Raw genomic sequence first — 20625 nt, forward strand, 5'->3', positions numbered from 1 at the left:
GTTGTAGCTCGCAGGCTCAGTAGTTGTGGCACACGAGCTTAGTTGATCTGCGGCATGTGGGAACTTCCCGGACCAGGGCTCGAACCCGTGTCCCCTGCATTGGCAGGCGGATTCTTAACCACTGCGCCACTAGGGAAGCCTGGCCCTGTAGGTTTAAATTCCAGCTCCCCTACTTTAAACTTTCAGAGCCTCAAGCAAGCGACTTTAACCTTCCTGTGTCTCAGGTACCTCATCTGTAAAATGCATATACAACTATTTAATGTTCTCCGCGCAGGGCCTGGCATGGGGTAAGCATTAGCTACCACTGCTGTCATTATCAGCTCAGAGTGAAACACACAGCTACGCTGTCCTCAACTTCTTCCCATTAGTTTGTTATAAAGGGTTGAGATGAGAGACGCAAGTGGTGACTACAGCCACCCACTCTTCATGTGCAGAGATCACGAATTTGAATGGAAAAACAACTCGTCCAGGCTGAACATGCCACCAGGGCTTAAGTGACTGATTCTGCCATTTCCAGTTTCTGCTTTATTTCCGTGAGAGAGTGAATGCTTCGAGAGGGATACGTGCCCGTTCCCTCCTCTATGTAGGAGGAGGGCCAGGTAGTGGCCAAGCTGGGTTTTAGGAAGCTGAACTTGAGTTGGCAACTTTCTTTGGAAGTGCTTTCCCTGTTGGGAAGCAGTGAGCACCGTATTGGATATAGGTCAGCATATAAGTCTGTGCTGTGTGTCCTTGAGCCAATTATTAAACTTTTCTGGGCTCCAAGGGCCTCTTTTACTAGAAGGGCTTGGCAACCCCTCCTCTCCAGCGTTCTCCATCAGGAAGAAGATGGAGAGGGTGTTTTGAAACCCATAAAACTCAGGTGCTAGGCTTTGGGACTCTTCATTCTCTTCCAGCCGTTTGAGGACTTGTGGCTGCTTTAAGCGCTTGGAATCCAGAAAGGCTGTTTGATGGGAGTTACTCCCCACCCCCGCCCCCCAGCCACGCACACCCTCTTTGCTGAAACATTCTAGAGAAAAATCAGTTTCAATCTTAATTCTGAGGATCCAAACAGCCTCCAAACAAAATCAAGAACCAGGTGGTTCTCTTTTTGAAAGTTCAAACCCGATACCCAACCTAGGGGACTTATCTTTTAGAGTTAATCTTTTTTCTTCTTTAATGAATTGGCATTTGTCTTCTGTGCCTGTTCGTTATGGAATTTATCCAAATGCTCCATTCACTGTGACTCAGAAGCAGTGTGCACTCACACCGCCACCCCCCGGCCCCCCGCCCCCGTGAGAACGGCAGAACCTACTTTGAAAAAAAAGTCTTCCTCCTTTCATTTTCTCACTTTAGACTAAAACGCTTCCTTTTTTGTAAACTTAAAAAAAGGGACTAATTTTCTCTTTTTAAAATTCGGATATACATGGACCAATTTTTAGAAAGATTATTGCACATCTCAATATATTCATTACCTGCTGAGGTTCTGAGTGAGTCTCCTCTGAATCATCTGGTGGCACAAAGTGATGGGAGGGGCGTCAGGCAGTTACCTGTACTGGAGGCTCCTTCTCAGTGTCTCTCCTCCATTTTCTCCCTGTTAAACTGTACCAACCATGAGATGAAAAGGGGAGAGGCTGAGGAAAGAGGAGGAGGAGGAGGAGAAATGTCGGCGAGGAGCCTGGGGCTGTCAGCGATTTCTGCTCTCCCGCTGTCTGACCGCAGAGCAATTACTTAAACTCAGAGCCCCGTCCCACCTCTAAAATGGGGATAATGACAGCATTCGCTGTGTCTCAGGACCGTGGCCATGATTACCTGAGAAAATACGTGTGGGAAAAATGCGTGGTAAATGCCATTATACTGTAGTTGGTTGAGTTAGGATTGTGTACACGTATAACTCATGTGATTAAAAAAAATTTTTTTTAAGGGTTGCTTTTATTTTTAGAAACAGAGTTTGAGTTGGAAGGGAACCTTAGGAATCATTTAGTACGACGTCTCACCCCAGGGAGGAGTCCTGTCTGCAGCAGCTTTCAAAGGTAGTCGTCTAGTCTTGGCTTGAATAGCTCCAGGGACGTGGAGGTCACCACCTCTCCCTTTTCTTCTTTCTCTTCATCATTCCAGCCCTTTCGTTCTTCTAGATACAGGATATACCAGTGATTTTTCTTTTCCCTAAAATAGACAGCAAAAGAATAATGTCACGGTTAAAAATGAATGAGCGTGCCGTGGCGTGCATTATGCAGATCTGCTGTCTGTACACACGGCTGCTGGAGGTATAGTCACCACTCTCCGGAGTATTTGAATTGCTTGTTTCGGGGGGTGGGATCTGGAATTCTTTTTACCAGAAGCCACTGAGTTATCAGGACTAAGATTGTGGCCTTGCAGCAGAGGGAGGACCGGGTAGGGCCCTCTCTGCTCTGTGCTCTGAATCCCTTTCTCTTTTTCAGCTGGTGGTTTTTCTGGCTCTAGGTAGATACAGATTTATCTGAGAAGTCCAGTCTGTGGCAGTAATCGTTACCTTCTCTCCTTCCCCTCTTCACTTTCCCCTCTGAAATGGGAAAGAGGGGAGCACTTGGTGTAAAGCCCCTTTGCTTCAGGCCTGCTTCTGCCACTGGGGTTCTCATACTTTTCAGTTTAGGATGTAATGGTGAGGAGGCAAGGGCCAGAGCTGGGAGGATCTCAGAAATCATCCCAGCCAGCACTTCACAAACTGTGGAAGTCCAAGTGGGTGCTTCGGATTCTGTAAACATTGTTTCAAATTGTGTTAATTCTTTTTAAAGCTGTAATAATAAGGAAAAAAAAAATTAAAACCACTCATCTGTGGGTTTTTTTGTTTGTTTTTTGGCTGCGTTGGGTCTTCATTGCTGCGTGTGGGCACTCTCTAGTTGTGGCGAGCGGGGGCTACTCTTTGTTGTGGTGCACAGGCTTCTCATTGCGGTGGCTTCTCTTGTTGCGGAGCGCGGGCTCTAGGCACGTGGGCTTCAGCCGTTGTGGCACGTGGGCTCAGTAGTTGTGGCTCGTGGGCTCTAGAGCACAGGCTCAGTAGTTGTGGAGCACGGGCTTAGTTGCTCCACGGCATGTGGGATCTTCCCGGACCAGGGCTCGAACCCGTGTCCCCTGCATTGGCAGGCAGATTCTTAACCACTGCGCCACCAGGGAAGTCTCTCATCTGTGTTTTATACTACATTTTTACATGTTGAAGATTACCAGCTTATTCTTCCACATCTGTTTGATTGAAGAGAATCCTGATGTTATAGGGCAGGTTGCATTAAAAAAAAAATGCATCTGCTGTCCATTACATCAGAAAAGTTTTCTCAACATTGGGCAACTAAAGCAAAATAGAGAAACGGTACTTTGAGGCAGGTGTAAGCTGCAAGCTGTTGTCTCTAACTCCTGAGGTCAGATTATTTATATTGATCAAAACAACCTCATTTGTCCTCACTGGTTAACTTCACAGTAAGGACATGTTATTAATTTGAAAATTTTAAATTTATGATAATAAAATGTAACTTCCTAGGCTTAGTAATGAAAGACGTTACTCATTGAAAACCTACCACCCTTTCAAAGAACATAGAACTGGCATCCCTCAGTGTAGTTTGGGATGTCCATCATCACTTGCTTATTAAGTTATGTCCCAGGTAGGTTGGATAACAACATGATATTTGTATTAGAAGGCCTGCCTATTGGCAGCTACATTCATATTTTCATGTTCATGTCCAGGCAACTGCTTTTTACTTCTGAGTAGACCCTGGCAGATTTTCCCCTTCTAAATTTTGTTAACGTCTGAAAGAGAAAAATTCTCCTCTCCTGTCCTCATGCATGAGAAATTCTTTCCTCTGCCCAGCACCAGGTGGTCATGCTTTAATTATAAAGGCAAAGCCTTTTACCTCTTATCTAGTTTCTTTCCCATGTACTCAGAGGCCTGTTGGGCAGTTTGCCCACAAAAGTCACTCCAGCAGCCATGGAGCACCTAGGATGATAAATAGATCACCCCTAGGCCTCCTGGAGGCTGAGCAAGCGCCATTTCCTACCTCTTCCTCCTTTCACTGGGTCGCTTTTCCACCCTTTTGGTCTGTCTGGCCGATCTCCCTGCCCCCACCCCTCTCCTTCCCAACCTTTGTGAACTACAGTGGCCCAGCCTCAAGTCCCGTTCTCCATCCCGGTGATGCTGATGGAGCCCAAGACTTGTATGTTCTGTGACCCCTGTGGAAAATGAGGATATCACCCCACCCTTCCTGCTCACAGGGTGTGTGTCAGGGGCAGGGGGGCAGTGGTGGTAGGGGGCACTGAGGGCTGAGGGGATTGGAGGTTCTGCTGCCTCTTCCCCTTGGAGCTGGTATCTGTGCTCTTTAACCCTTCGGCACCCCAGTCCTGTCTGCTGGCATATCTGTTCCCTCCCTTTCTTATCCCAAGAAAACAGGTAGAAGAGAAAGGAGATGGGGGGAGTTCCAGCTTACCTTCTAAATGAAATAAAATCAGTGAAAGTTCCCCCACACACAGAGTCAGCGCATTCCCCTGCCCCGTCATCAAAACAAACCTGGTTAAGGGACCTCTCCCTCAGATATCACCCCCTCCTCAAGCGGAACACAGGCTCAGCAGTCATAAAAGCCTGGATTTGAATCTTGGCTCTGTCATTTTTTATAGTTGTGTGGAACCACAAAGAAGATGCTTGACCTTTTTGAGCCTCAATTTTCCCACCTGTAAAATGGAGATAATAGTTACGAACGTCATAGACTCACGCTAAAGATTCATTGTGAGACTATATAAACAGGGCTGTGCCTGGCACTTTGTAAGGGCTCAAAACTAGCTATTAATCTTTTGGCGATAGTTGGCATTTGGAGCCTGTTTTCCTTTCTACAAATAAACTGTACAGTGTTAATTTACCTGTCTTGCCCTGGATAGAAATGTTGGGGTGAGGGTAGAAGAAAGGGAAGCATTCCATGGGATTTGTCCCCTTTACTCCTCCTGCCAACTACCTTTCCCCGGCCCCTCCCGTTTGATCAGGAGCAGGACTGTCCCAGTCCCAAGAGCAGAGAAGAGCCAGGGCTGCACATTTAGTCTTCTTGGAGCGGGCGTTTTGCAGCCAGCGATGCCATTTCTTAACGTGCTGTCGGCATCTTCTCCCTCCCCACCTTGTAGGTCCCTCTCGCATTTCAAAAGCCCTCCCAGGAGGACTTCAAGATAAAACACTTCCACCCTGGGCAAATCGTTTTCATTGAATTCTCCAGTTCGCTGTCTCCAGTGCTGAAGAGAGACATTTTAATTAATTACAGTCCCCGTGGGCTCAAGGATCAATAGCAGTAAAGAGCCGTGGGATGAATTTCTAGCCTCTGCTCTGTTTCCAGCTCTCTCTGTGACCTTGCACGAGTCGCTCAAAGCCCTCCAGGCCTCGGTTTACTCCTCTGTAAAATAGGAGTACCTGTTTTTTCCAGGAGTGCTGGGAGCCTCCAAAAAGGTAGGGTGATCAAAAGTATTATACACTGTAGAGTGCTGGGCACAAGTAAATTATTATCGGGATTATATTTATTCGAATCAGGGATGTTTCTCTTCTGAGCCATTTCTTGAACCTTCTTGCTTTTGCTTCTTTGATAAGACCAGCTGGCAGGTTCCATCTCTCTTTCTGAGCGTGAGAGAAGCAAGCAGCCCAGACGGAATTAGGCAGGTGGGTGTGTAGAGAGCGTCCTGCTCTCCCAGCCCTAAGTTTCTCCAACAAGGAAGAGTGATCATACTAGTGGGACCTGGGATAAGAAGCCAAAGCCTGGGATTTTTCCGAAGGGTCCTGGCCCCCAACTGTTCTGACATTCACTTCTCTGGCCACCTCTGGCACTGAACCTTTATAACCATGAACAGAAGCCTTATTTATTCCAGCCTCTTCTTCTTTCTTCCTGCAGTGTATTCTACACACAGCAGCCAGGGTGATTTTTTTTTTTTTTAAGTTTTTTTTTTAAATTAATTAATTAATTAATTAATTTATGGCTGTGTTGGATCTTCGTTTCTGTGCGAGGGCTTTCTCTAGTTGTGGCAAGCGGGGGCCACTCTTCATCGCGGTGCGCGGGCCTCTCATTATCGCGGTCTCTCTTGTTGCGGAGCACAGGCTCCAGACGCGCAGGCTCAGTAATTGTGGCTCACGGGCCCATTTGCTCCGCGGCATGTGGGATCTTCCCAGACCAGGGTTCGAACCCGTGTCTCCTGCATTGGCAGGCAGATTCTCAACCACTGCGCCACCAGGGAAGCCCCAGGGTGATCTTTTTGATGTACAAGTCTGGTCATGTTCCTACCCTGCTCAGAGACCTCCCACGGCTTCCCACAGCCTTTAGGACAAAATCTTGAGTTCTTGGTGTGGTGGCCCAGGCTCCGCGTGACCTGGCCCTGTCAGCTTCTCCAGTCACCATCTCCTGCTCCCCCTCCAACTCCCTTGGGTCCAGCGTAGCCCACCCACCATCCCCAGACACACATTCTCCACCTGGTCCACAGGCCTCGGACATGCTGCCCATTGGGAATTCCCCTGGCCTGGTCCTCCACATGCTTTGGGTCTCCGCTGAGACGTCTCCTCCCCCAGCAAACCTTCCCTGACCACCCTGCCTTCCCTCAGTCTGGGTGGGTTCCCCTGGCACCCTGTGCTTGGGAAAGTTATGGCCCCATCCGTATCCCAGGACAGTTCCTTTCCTTGGTAGTTTCCTCTCACCTTGCCTACCCCCTACCAGTGCGTGAGTTCCTTGAGAGCTGTGCCTGTATGACTTGTGGACTGTCATAACCCGGGGCCCCTAGCATGCCTCCTGCCGCAGAGTGCGTACCAAATAACAGAGTGAAGAGTGGACTTAGAATGTTACCACTGGATGAGAAACCTGGGGGAACACCATCACCTGGGCACCTCTCAGACGCCAGCTTCCTGACCCCACCCCAGCACGGATGCAGGTTCCTGTGGGTGTGCCAGGAATCTGCATGTTTAACAAAAAGCACACACTCAGGTGGTTCTGATGCAGATTTGAGGTCCTCTCAGCGATCTGGTCCAAGCCTTGCATTTTGCAAGACAGGAAAGTGAGGTCCTGAGATAGATAGTAAGTGACTTCTGCAAGATCTCAGTTCCCACCCCATCCCTCCCTCTCTTTCTCTCTCTCTCTCTCTCTCTCTCTCTTTCACACACACATTTCTGTGAGATAAAGTAAGGGTCCAACACTTTTTTCACTCCCAAAATGTTGATCTTCAAGAAAGCCATGGGAAGCACAGGAGAGAGAATTTTGTCTTTTGTCCCTGTTCTAACCTTAGATCTGAACTAGGAAACCTTGGCATATTTTTATTTCCTTTCCATAAAAAGTACCTACCTCAGAATATGGGCTACTTATTTTTAAAATTCGAAACAATTACTTTCAGTCCGAGATGTATGTAATTTTTTAAAACGTAGGAAATCCCTGATGTTTCATTTTTCCGTTTCAGAGATGATTTGTAGAGAGTATGAATTATCCTGCCTGGTGCCACGAGGTCTGTTTTTATCCATAAGGGGATGCTGCGAGTAAACTGAGAGGACATATTTACTGTTGCTTATAGTACGCAGTGAGGCTGCCTCTCTTTAAAGCTCGCTAGAGAGAAGCCATGTAGCAACATGTGTTTGTAATTCATTCCACCAGCTCATTAGGACAAAATGGGGAGGAAGGCTCCACCAGCTCCACATGGGGCAGATAAAGTGGAGCGTGTTCAGAGGAAAGCTCTGGGGACGCCAGGGAGTGAGGAAGGACTAAAGAAACTGGATGTTCAGGTTTTCATAGAAGAACCAGAGGCTGCAAATGCCTGAAGTGCTGGGATGGCAGGGAGAGGGCATGAAAGGCAAGGAGAACCTGGACCTGAGGGTGGGAAAGGCCTTCCACTGGAGGACAGGGAAGAACTTTCCAGCAGTGGAATCCTGCCAGTGAGTGTCCTCAAAGGTAATGAGTTTTCTCATCAAGAGAAATGTTCCAGGCTGGGGCCGTCTTACGGGCCTGTCACAGGACATCTTGGGTGAGGGCTGGTCCGGACTAGATGAAGTGCAAGTCCCCTTCTTGCTGACTGGAGAGCAGACCCAAAGGCACCCAGGCTACCCAGGGAGCTCAGTGAGGGAAGGGTTCTCTGACGGAGGCTGTGGGCAAGTGAGACGGTTGTTCATTCCTCAGCTCCAGCTGATGGCTTGGGAATGTGGCGCCCGTGAAGCCAGATCTTCGGGTTTTTCAAGAAAAGACAGACTTCTGGATTTTTTTTAGGTGGACTTTGCGTTTTAAATATTGCGCAAGCCAAATAAAGCCATCTGTGCCTGCTGGGTCTTGGCTGTGGTCTGCCAGTTTGACCCCTCACTTCCAGGATTCTCAGGGTTATGTGCGCTTCAGACTTTGGGGGGCAGATGGGTGTGAACTGAGTGAGGGGGGTGGGATAAGGATTATCTCTGCTTCCAGCAGATGGGGAAACAGGACACCTGGAGGTTCAGGGGCTTCCAGAGAGACCCAGTGCAGGGTAATAACAGTTGAGGGCTAGAACTGGGCGAAGCAGGGTGAATGGGCATGGTCACGAGTGCAGTTTCCTGACTTGCCTATTCTACTGACATTTCACTTTTAAGCTTTTCTCTAAAAATAATGTTCGATGAAGAGAGCACTAGGAAGGCAAATACTTCCTGGGGGTAGGGCTGGAGCAGGGAATCCAGCCTCCCAGGGCCACTTTCCTTCCCTGTCCTGCACCCTCCAGGGGCACCACCTGCTTCACAGGTACTATGAATGGCGCCCCCTGGGGTTGTGCTGTGCTCAGTCTGCACGTTCGTGCCTGGAGCCACGTGAAAACTCTACCTCTCCTGTCCCCCAAGGACCTGTGTCTTTAGGCCTCCAGCCATGCCTGAAATCTCCATTATAACTCTGCTTTTGGGTGAAGGCGTCAGGGCACTCAGAAATCTCTTTTGAAACGCACGCAGGAAAAGAAGAAAGCCCACAGGAATGCAACCTGACATCTGTCTCAGGCTCGAAGTACTGGACTGCCAGGGACTTGGGCACTGAATAAATTAGCTTTGCCACGAAGCCAGCCTCAAAGAGCCAGTCATATCCAAACCACATTTATGGCGCTCCCCGCTGCAATTCGAGGCCTGTCTGCCTCGCTTCCTAACTCTATTTTATGCTGAGACGGCACTTTCAGGAGCAGCTTTCAGACCAACGTTAGGCTTTGCTCCCTTCGCCCGTGAATGGCTCACTTGCTTTATTTTGTTGTTGTTGTCGGTAAGTTTTTTTTTTAAAGTATCAGTGCTTTCTTTTCATACAACTTTGTTGAGGTATATTTGAAGTACAGTAAACTGCACACTTTAAAAGTGTGTAACTTGATCAATTTTAACATATATATAAACCTGTGAAAAGATCATCACAGTCATAATAAACATTCCTATCATCCCCCAAAAGGTTCTTTGTGCCCCTTTGTAACGTATCTCTCCCTCTGTCTCCACACAATCACTGACCTGCTTTCTGTTTCTCTAGATGAGCTTGCATTTTCTAGAAATTTATATAGAAGGACTTATACAGTTTGTGTTCCTTTTTGCCTGCTTTTTTTTTTTTTTTTTTTTTACTAAGCATGATGATACCGAGATTCATCCCATTCACCTGTTGAGAGACATTCGAGGTGTTTCTAGCTTTTGGCTGTTACAAATCTAACTCTTTTGAACATTTGTGCGCTAGTCTGTGTGGATATATATTTTTGTTTTCTTGAGAAAATACCTACAAAACAATAGAATGGCTGGGTGGTATGGTAGGTGTGTGTTTAATTTGTTAAAAAACTACCAAGTTGTTTTCCAAAGTAATTGTCCCATTTTTCATTCCCACCATCACTGTGTGATAGAGTTCTTGTTGCTCAGCAACCTTGATGGCACTTGGAATGGTCAGTCTTCAATTTTAGCTGTCCTTATGGGTGTGAAGAAATGAAATTTACATTTCTCACGTGTAATTTACATGCTCTCATGAAGAGCATCTCTTCATGTGTTTATTGACCATTTTGTATCTTTTGTGAAATGTCTATTAAAATCTTTTGTCGATTTTTAATTGGGTTGTCCTATTGAGTTTTAAGAGTTTTTTTATATATATTCTGTAATACAAGTCTCTTGTCTGATATATGTTTTGTGAATATATTCTCCCAGCCCATGACTGTGCCTTTTTGTTTTCCTAAAAAGGTGTCAGTATCATCTAGTAAAATCTGGAGCATATGGAGTTTCCAGGGATAAGAAAGACATTGAATATTTAACAAATGTGACAAACCTTAAGAATTCTGTAGACCCTTAATATGGTACCAACATGAATGAAAGCATATTTAATATCATATTAATTCTTGATTTGGAAATTATTTTGCATAATTTGAAAAACAAACACCATACTAGGTACTAGAGGAGATAGAAAGAAAAGTAGAAACATCATCAAACATGGATACTCTTCTCAGGAGAGTCACATCCATGGCAGAGGGGGTATGACACATGTATTCTGATAATAATTATTGTTATAAGCTATGGCTTTACTGGCATGATCTCAGTCAATCTTCAGAATAGTCCTCTGATACAGATTTTCCCCACTTTGCAGATGAAGAAACTGAGGCTTAGAAAAGTTAAGTAACTTCCTTAGTTCATACAGCTAGGATATGGCAGACCTGCATTCAATGCCAAGTCTGACTCCAAAGTCCATGTACCTAACCTTTAGACTAAATTGCCTCCCAAATAGAGCATAAGATAGGATGTGTTAAGAATCATAAGAGTGTTGTAAACAGGGTGTTATAGAGTAAGAAGTGAAAAAATTTATTTTTGGCTCTGTACCAGGAAGCACCATGGAAGAGTTAACATTTGATTTGGGCCTTGAAGAATGTACCCAGCCTCAGTAACAAAGATGGCAGAAGGGGAATGCTTGAAGGGAACAGTGTAAGCAAGGACTCAGAGGTGAGAATGCTCATGGGATCTATTGACTAAAGCCTAGTATTCTTCAAGGAGAATGGTGAGAGAAAGGGTGATGAAAATCAGTTCTTAAAAGGCCTTGAAAATCAGGCTAAGATGTATGAATTTGATTCTGGAAGGCAGTTGTGATCCATTGATTCATTTGAGCAGGAGGGTGGTGGGTAGTGATTTCATGGTGGCTGTGTATCATGATGGGATGAAGTCTAGATGGACAAGGATGTAGAAGAGGGGCAGAAAGCAGTTGAGGACCTTGTGATCCCTACTGTAGGTACTGAGGGCCCCAACTAGGGCATTAGCCATAGAAATGGACAGGAAGGGATAATTCAAAACTGGAAGCTATCTTCCATCCATACATGAATTTTTAAAAAATTAATTAATTAATTAATTTATTCTTGGCTGCATTGGGTCTTCGTTGCTGTGCACAGGCTTTCTCTAGTTGCGGAGCGGGGGCTCCTCTTCGTTGCGGTGCGTGGGCTTCTCATTGCGGTGGCTTCTCTTGTTGCGGAGCACAGGCTCTAGGCGCACTTGCTTCAGTAGTTGTGGCATGCGGGCTCTAGAGCGCAGGCTTAGTAGTTGTGGCGCATGGGCTTAGTTGCTCTGTAGCATGTGGGATCTTCCCGGACCAGGGCTCGAACCCGTGTCCCCTGCATTGGCAGGCAGATTCTTAACCACTGCACCACTGGGGAAGCCCCGTGATTTTTATTCTATCAACTTTTCTGTAATCTGGGATTAATTTGTCCCAGTCCCTTGCTGCCTCCTCCTTCTTTGTCCATCTGTATCTTGCATACTTCATTGCTCCCAGACAGTGGCCAGGGAAAAGAGAGAAACTCCATTTGTCCTGTCAGTAATTTGTTAGCTAATTCTGATAAATGAAGTGGTGCCTGGGTGCCTGGAGAAGGCTGAAACTTCTGGCCAAAATGAAGCTTTATATTATTCATACATTTCTGTATTCATTCAGTTAACCATATTCATTCATTTACCATTCTGATGTGTTTTGTCCAACTCCACCAAGCAATTCTCCAATTCTTAGTGGCACTGAGTGTCCTACAAATTTAACTCAATTCTGACACTTTTCTACTTTTCTAGAGTTAGTGTCAGATGCCACAGGTTAAGGGCTCAGTCCCACAAGACTACCCCACTTAAGATGCCAGTCACAAGTCCAGGTTGTCACCTGTGCTTCTGACTATCTAGCTGTAAATCAGAGGTTCCCACGACCTCTTCCTCGAGTTCAATTAATTTGCTAGAGCAGCTCACAGAACTCAGAGAAACGTTTACTTATGTTTACCAGTTGATTATAAAGGATATTATAAAGGGTACAGATGAACACCCAGATGAAGGGTGAGGTCCAGAGGGTCCTGAGAGGAACCAGGGTGTGCCACGATCCTCTCATGTGTACCAACCCCCAGAAGCTCATCAAATCTCCTTATTCAAGAGTTTTTATAGACATTAATCTGCAGCAGCCCCCTTCCCCTTCCCAGAGGTCCGTGGGTGGTCTTTCTAGTGATCAGTCCCATCCCAGGGCTACCTGGGGGGGTCGCACCCTAAGCAACCTCATTAGCATAAGCTCAGGTATACTCAAAAGGGCTTCTTATGAATGACAGAGGACACTCCTATGACTCTGGAAATTCCAAGCGTTTTAGGAGCTTTGTGCCAGGAACCTGAGACAAAGACCAAATATGTTTCTTATTATACCGCAACCATCCATTCATCCAAACATTTACTCATTTGGCAAACTCTTAGTCATTTGATATTTATCAAAGTGTCTATTATGAGCCAGACACTATGGTAGGTGCTGAAGATACAGTGGATAACATAGCACAGCCTCTGTCCATAAGAAGTTCACATTTTAGTGGAGAATTATTACTGCCATCTTCTTCTGGGCTTTCTTATTGTCTCACCTTTTCATGTTTTTTTTTCCCCCTGCCCTTTCTTGCCTTCTTTTGGATTTTTTTCTCATTTTACTTTTCTCTTCTCTTCAACTAAGAAAGTTCAGTATTCTGTTTCTACACTTTGAGTAGTAAACCAAGAAATTTTAACCTGTATTTTGAGTCTAAAATTAATCAATATACTTACTCTTCTTCCAGCCAATACAAGGATCTTAGTGAACCCCTCAGCTTTGATCACCCCCTCTTCTGACTTACAAGCTATTGTTGTCATGTATCTTAGTTATTATTTTTAATTCCATAAGACTGTACTCTTACGGTTTCACGCAAACCTTCCAAATGGAATCACTTTCCTTCTACCTGAAGCATATTCTTTTAAATTTCTTTGAGTAAGGGTCTCTTGATAGCAAACTCTAGGTTTTGCTTGAGAACTTCTTTATTTTGCGCCTGTCCTTGCTAGTTTGACAGTTGTTTACCCTTATATATTCAATACATTATTCTACTGACTTCTGGGTTCTGTTACAGCTGTTGAGAAGTCAAGGGGTCATATTGAAACAGGAGGGAAGGGGACAGGGCACAACCTTTAAAAGAATGATATAGCCATAGTACACGGTGAAAACTAGTGAGAACCAACTGGGTCCAAGATGGCAGAAGATTCATGGCTATCTTGGACCCAGTTGGTTCTCACTAGTTTTCATTGTGTACTATGGCTATATCATTCTGTTAAAGGTTGTGCCCTGCCCCCTTCCCTCCTGTTTCAATATAATGATTATTCCTTTACATTAAATCTATCTTTTCTCTGGCTACTTTTAATATTTTGTCCTTTTTGATGTTCTGCAGTTTCACTATGATGTAGATTTTTAGAAACAGCTTTATTGAGGTATAATTGGCATAGAGTAAATTGTACATGTTTAAAGTGTGTAATTTGGTAAGTTTTGACCTGTGTATATACTCGTGAAACCATCACCACATCAAGATAATGAACATATCCATCATCCCCCAAAGTTTCCGATGTCCCTTTATGCTTGTAACCCTTCCATCCTGTCCTTTCCATTCTCCTCTGTTCCCCAGGCAACCACTGATCTACTTTCTATCACTATAGGCTAATTTGTATTTTATAGAATTTTACACAAATGGAGTCATACAGTGTATACTTTTTTTTTTTAAGCTGACTTCTTTCACTCAGCATAGTTATTTTGAGATTCATTCTTGTTGTAGCATATATAATAGTTTGTTCCTCCTTATTGGTTGGTGATATTCCTTTGTATGGATATGCCACTGTTTGTTTATCCATTTACTTGGTAGATATTTGGGTTATTTCCACTTTGGGGCTACTGTAAAGTTTTTGTGAACATTGATGTTCAAGTCTTTCTATAGGCATATGCTTTTATTTCTCTTAGGTAAATCTGTAGGAGTGGCATGGCTGGATTATATGTTAGGTGTATACTGTTGGCCCCCCATATCCACGGGCTCCACATGTGTGGATTCAACCAACTGGATTGAAAACAATTTTTAAAAAAATTCCAGCAAGTTCCAAAAAGCAAAACTTGAATTTGACATGGGCCAGCAAATATTTACATAGCATTTATGTTGTATTAGGTATTATAAGTAATCTAGAGATGATTTAAAGTATATGGGAGGGCTCAGGACCTTCAAGATGGCAGAGGAGTAAGACATGGAGATCACTTTCCTCCCTACAAATACATCAAAAATACATCTACATGTGGAACAACTCCTACAGAACACCTACTGAACGCCGGCAGAAGACCTCAGACTTCCCAGAAGGCAAGAAACCCCCCATGTACGTGGGTAGGGCAAAAGAAAAAAGAAAAAACAGAGACAAAAGAATAGGGACAGGACCTGCACCTCTGGGATCGAGCTGTGAAGGAGGAAAGGTTTCCACACACTAGAAGCCCCTTCACTGGAGGAGACGGTGGGGGTTGGGGGGGAAGCTTTGGAGCCACAGAGGAGAGCGCAGCAACAGGGGTGCAGAGGGCAAAGTGGAGAGATTCCCGCACAGAGGAGTGGTGCCAACCAGCACTCACCACCCCGAGAGGCTTGTCTACTCACCCGCTGGGGTGGGCGGGGGCTGGGAGCTGAGGCTCGGGCTTCGGAGGTCGGATCCCAGGGAGAGGACTGGGGTTGGCTGCGTGAACACAGCCTGAAGGGGCTAGTGCGCCACAGCTAGCCGGGAGGGAGTCCAGGAAAAAGTCTGGACCTGCCTAAGAGGCAAGAGACCATTGTTTCGGGGTGCACGAGGAGAGGGGATTCAGAGCACCACCTAAACGAGCTCCAGAGACGGGCACGAGCCGCGGCTATCAGCGTGGACCCCAGAGACGGGCATGAGATGCTAAGGCTGCTGCTGCCGCCACCAAGAAGCCTGTGTGCAAGCACAGGTCACTCTCCACACCTCCCCTCCCGGGAGCCTGTGCAGCCTGCCACTGCCAGGGTCCCGTGATCCAGGGACAACTTCCCTGGGAGAACACATGGCACGCCTCAGGCTGTTGCAACGTCACACCAGCTTCTGCCGCCACAGGCTCGCCCCGCATCCGTACGCTTCCCTCCCCCCGGCCTGAGTGAGCCAGAGCCCCCTAATCAGCTGCTCCTTTAACCCCGTCCTGTCCGAGCGAAGAACAGACGCCCTCAGGCGACCTACACGCAGAGGCGGGTCCAAATCCAAAGCTGAACCCCAGGAGCTGTGCAAACAAAGAAGAGAAAGGGAAATTTCTCCCAGCAGCCTCAGGAGCAGCGGATTAAATCTCCACAGTCAACTTGATGTACCCTGCATCTGTGGAATACCTGAATAGACAATGAATCATCCCAAAATTGAGGTGGTAGACTTTGGGAGCAACTGTAGACTTGGGGTTTGCTGTATGCAACGGACTAGTTACTGACTTTTATGTTTATCTTAGTTTAGTTTTTAGCGCTTGTTATCATTGGTGGATATGTTTATTGGTTTGGTTGGTCTCTTTTTTTTTTAATTACTCTTTTTATTTTAATAATATTAAAAAATTTTTTTTATTTTAATAACTTTATTTTACTTTTTGTTTTCTTTCTTTCTTTTTCTTCTCCCTTTTCTTCTGAGCCGTGTGGTGACAGGGTCTTGGTGCTCTGACCGGGTGTCAGGCCTGAGCCTCTGAGGTGGGAGAACCGAGTTCAGGACACTGGACTACCAGAGACCTCCTCGCCCCACGTAATATTAATTGGCGAGAGATCTCCCAGAGGTCTCCGTCTCAATGCTAAAACCCAGCTCCACTCAAAGACCAGCAAGCTCCAGTGCTGGACACCCTATGCCAAACAACTAGCAAGACAGGAACACACCCCACCCATTAGCAAAGAGGCTGCCTAAAATCATAATAAGGTCACAGACACCCCAAAACACACCACCAGACACGGTCGTGCCCACCAGAAAGACAACATCCAGCCTCATCCACCAGAACACAGGCACCAGTCCCCTCCACCAGGAAGCCTACACAACCCACTGAACCAACCTTACCCACTGGGGGAAGACACCAAAAACAACGGGAACTATGAACCTGCAGCCTGTGAAAAGGAGACCCCAAACACAGTAAGTTAAGCAAACTGAGAAGACAGAAAAACACACAGCAGATGAAGGAGGAAGGTAAAAACCCACCAGACCAAACAAATGAAGAGGAAATAGGCAGTCTACCTGAAAAAGAATTCAGAATAATGATAGTAAAGATGATCCAAAATCTTGGAAATAGAATGGAGAAAATACGAGAAATGTTTAACGAAGACCTAGAAGAACTAAAGAGCAAACAAACAATTATGAACAACACAATAAATGAAATTAAAGATTCTCTAGAAGGAATCAATAGCAGAATACCTGAGGCAGAAGAACAGATAATTGACCTGGAAGATAAATAGTGGAAATGACTACTGCAGAGCAGAATAAAGAAAAAAGAATGAAAAGAATTAAGGGAAGTCTCAGAGACCTCTGGGACAACATTAAACGCACCAACATTCGAATTATAGGGGTCCCAGAAGCAAAAGAGAAAAAGGGACTGAGAAAATATTTGAAGAGATTATAGTTGAAAACTTCCCTAATATGGGAAAGGAAATAGTCAATCAAGTCCAAGAAGTGCAGAGAGTCCCATACAGGATAAATCCAGCGAGAAACACGCCAAGGCACATATTAATCAAACTATCAAAAATAAAATACAAAGAAAAAATATTCAAAGCAGCAAGGGAAAAACAACAAATAACATACAAGGGAATCCCCATAGGGTTAACAGCTGATCTTTCAGCAGAAACTCTGCAAGCCAGAAGAGAGTGGCAGGACATATTTAAAGTGATGAAAGGGAAAAACCTACAACCAAGATTACTCTACCCAGCAAGGATCTCATTCAGATTTGATGGAGAAATTAAAACCTTTACAGACAAGCAAAAGCTAAGAGAATTCAACACCACCAAACCAGCTTTACAACAAATGCTAAAGGAACTTCTCTAGGCAGGAAACACAGAAGGAAAAGACCTACAAAAGCAAACCCAAAACAATTGAGAAAATGGTAATAGGAACATACATATCGATAACTACCTTAAAGTAAATGGATTAAATGCTCCAACCAAAAGACATAGACTGGCTGAATGGATACAAAAACAAGACCTGTATATATGCTGTCCACAGGAGACCCACTTAAAAGGGTCATACACCATGATCAAGTGGGGTTTACCCCAGGAATGCAAGGATTCTTCAATATATGCAAATCAATCAATGTGATACACCATATTAACAAATTGAAGTATAAAAACCATATGATCATCTCAGTAGATGCAGAGAAAGGTTTTGACAAAATTCAACACCCATTTATGATAAAAACTCTCCAGAAGGTAGACATAGAACTTACCTCAACATAATAAATGCCATATATGACAAAACTACAGCCAACATCATTCTCAGTGGTGAAAAACTGGGACCATTTCCACTAAGATCAGGAAGAAGACAAGGTTGCCCACTCTCACCACTATTATTCAACATAGTTTTGGAAGCTTTAGCCACAGCAGTCAGAGAAGAAAAAGAAGTAAAAGGAATACAAATTGGAAAAGAAGAAGTAAAACTTTCACTGTTTGCAGATGACATGATACTATACATAGAGAATCCTAAAGATGCCACCAGAAAACTACTAGAGCTAATCAATGAATTTGTAAAGTTGGTGGGATACAAAATTAATGCACAGAAATCTCTTGCAGGCATTCCTATACACTAATGATGAAAAATCTGGAAGAGAAATTAAGGAAACACTCGCATTTACCATTGCAACAAAAAGAATAAAATACCTAGGAATAAACCTACCTAAGGAGACAAAAGGCCTGTTGCAGAAAACTATAAGACACTGATGAAAGAAATTAAAGATGATACAAACAGATGGAGAGCTATACCATGTTCTTGGATTGGAAGAATCAACATTGTGAAAATGACTATGCTACCCAAGGCAATCTACAGATTCAGTGCAATCCCTATCAAACTAGCTATGGCATTTTTCACAGAACTAGAACAAAAAATTTCACAACTTGAATGGAAACACAAAAGACCCCAAATAGCCAAAGCAATCCTGAGAAAGAAAAATGGAGCTGGAGGAATCTGGCTCCTGGACTTCAGACTATACTACAAAGCTACAGTAATCAAGACAGTGTGGTACTGGCACAAAAACAAAAATATAGATCAATGGAACAGGCTAGAAAGCCCAGAGATCAACCCACGCACATATGGTCACCTTATTTTTGATAAAGGAGGCAAGAATATACAATAGAGAAAAGACAGCCTCTTCAATAAGTGGTGCTGGGAAAACCGGACAGCTACATGTAAAAGAATGAAATTAGAACACTCCCTAACACCATACATAAAAATAAACTCAAAATGGATTAAAGACCTAAATGTAAGGCCAGACACTATAAAACTCTTAGAGGAAAACATGGGAAGAACACTCTTTGACATAAATCACAGCAAGATCCTTTTTGACCCACCTTCTAGAGTAAGGGAAATAAAAACAAAAATAAACAAATGGGACCTAATGAAACTTAAAAGCTTTTGCACAGCAAAGGAAACCATAAACAAGATGAAAAGACAACCCTCAGAATGGGAGAAAATATTTGCAAACAAAGCAACTGACAAAGGATTAATTTCCGAATATGCAAGCAGCTCAATAACAAACAAACAACCCAATCCAAAAATGGGCAGAAGACCTAAGTAGACGTGTCTCCAGAGAAGATATACAGATTGCCAACAAATACATGAATGGATGCTCAACATCACTGTCATTAGAGAAATGCAAATCAAAACTACAATGAGGTATCACCTCACACTGGTCAGAATGGCCATCATCAAAAAATCTACAAACATTAAATGCTGGAGAGGGTGTGGAGAAAAGGGAACCCTCTTGCACTGTTCATGGGAATGTAAATTGATACAGCCACTATGGAGGAGAGTATGGAGGTTCCCCAAAAAACTAAAAATAGAACTACCATGTGACCCAGCAATCCCACTACTAGGCATATACCCTGAGAAAACCATAATTCAAAAAGAGTCATGTACCACAATATTCATTGCAGCTCTGTTTACAATAGCCAGGACAATGGAAGCAACCTAGGTGTCCATTGACAGATGAATGGATAAAGAAGATGTGGCACATATATACAATGGAATATTACTCAGCCATATAAAGAAACAAAATTATTTGTAGTGAGGTGGATGGACCTAGAGTCCGTCATACAGAGTGAAGTAAGTCAGAAAGAGAAAAACAAATACCGTATGCTAACATATATATGAAATCTAAGAAAAAAAATGGTTCTGATGAACCTAGGGGCAGGACAGGAATATAGACACAAACGCGGGGTATGGACTTGAGGACATGGGGAGGGGGAAAGGTAAGCTGGGACGAAGTGAGAGAGTGGCATGGACATATATACACTACCAAATGTAAAATAGATAGCTAGTGGGAAGCAGCCACATAGCACAGGGAGATCAGCTCAGTGCTTTGTGACCACCTAGAGGGGTAGGATAGAGAGGGTGTGAGGGAGATGCAAGAGGGAGGGGATATGGGGATATGTGTATACGTATAGCTGATTCACTTTGTTATACAGCAGCAACAAACACAACAATGTAAAGCAATTATAATCCAGTAAAGGTGTTTAAAAAACATTAAAAAAAAAAAAGTAAATAGGAGGATACTATACCATTTTACATAAGGAATTTGAGCATCCATGGATTTTGGTATCCTCACGGAATCCTCAAACCAGTTCCCTACAGATACTGAGGATCTGCTCTATTTAACTTTTTAAAAATTGTGGTGGTACCATTTTAAGTTCCCAGCAGCAGTGTTTGAGAATTTTAGCAACTCCACATCCCTATCAACACTTAGTATTATCAGTCTTTTCAATTTTAGCCATTCTAATAGGTGTGTAGTAGTATCTCATTGTGGTTTTAATTTGTATTTCTCTGATGACCAGTGATGTTGAGCATCTTTTCATGTGCTTATCTGCCCTGTGTATATCTTCTTTGTAATGGGTTTGTTTAAATCTTTTGCCCATTCTTTAAAAATTGGGTTGTTTTGTTTCTCATTATTGAATTTTGATAATTCTTTATATTCTGGATACAAGTCTTTTATCAGATACATGGTTTGCAGTATTTACTCCCTGTGGCTTGTGTTTTTATTCTGTTTACAGTGGCAGAAATTTTAAATTTTGATGCAGTTTGATTTATCAGTTTGTTCCGTTATATATCATGTTTTTGGTGTCATATCTAGAAATATTTGCCTAACCCAAAGTCACAAAGTTTTTTTTCTTATGTTTCCTTCTAGAAGCTTTATAATTTTAGGTCTTAAATTT

At 43.9% G+C, this 20625-nt stretch overlaps 1 protein-coding gene across 3 annotated transcripts in view; it reads left to right on the top strand.

The window, feature by feature from the left end:
• The window catches only part of GALNT10 (polypeptide N-acetylgalactosaminyltransferase 10), a 221699-nt gene that overhangs the window by 22728 nt on the left and 178346 nt on the right, over positions 1-20625 (top strand). Inside the window, exon 1 of one of the 3 annotated variants that reach the window (XM_061189892.1) lies at positions 10815-10882. The exons of the other annotated variants lie outside the window; for them this stretch is intronic. Within the exon in view, the coding sequence (XP_061045875.1) occupies positions 10847-10882 (36 nt within the window). The 5' untranslated portion in view covers positions 10815-10846. Of the gene's footprint in view, positions 1-10814; positions 10883-20625 lie in introns of those variants that run through there. 3 annotated transcript variants of the gene reach the window in all.

The sequence above is a fragment of the Eubalaena glacialis genome, chromosome 4, assembly GCF_028564815.1.
Source record: "Eubalaena glacialis isolate mEubGla1 chromosome 4, mEubGla1.1.hap2.+ XY, whole genome shotgun sequence".
Lineage (NCBI taxonomy): Eukaryota > Metazoa > Chordata > Mammalia > Artiodactyla > Balaenidae > Eubalaena > Eubalaena glacialis.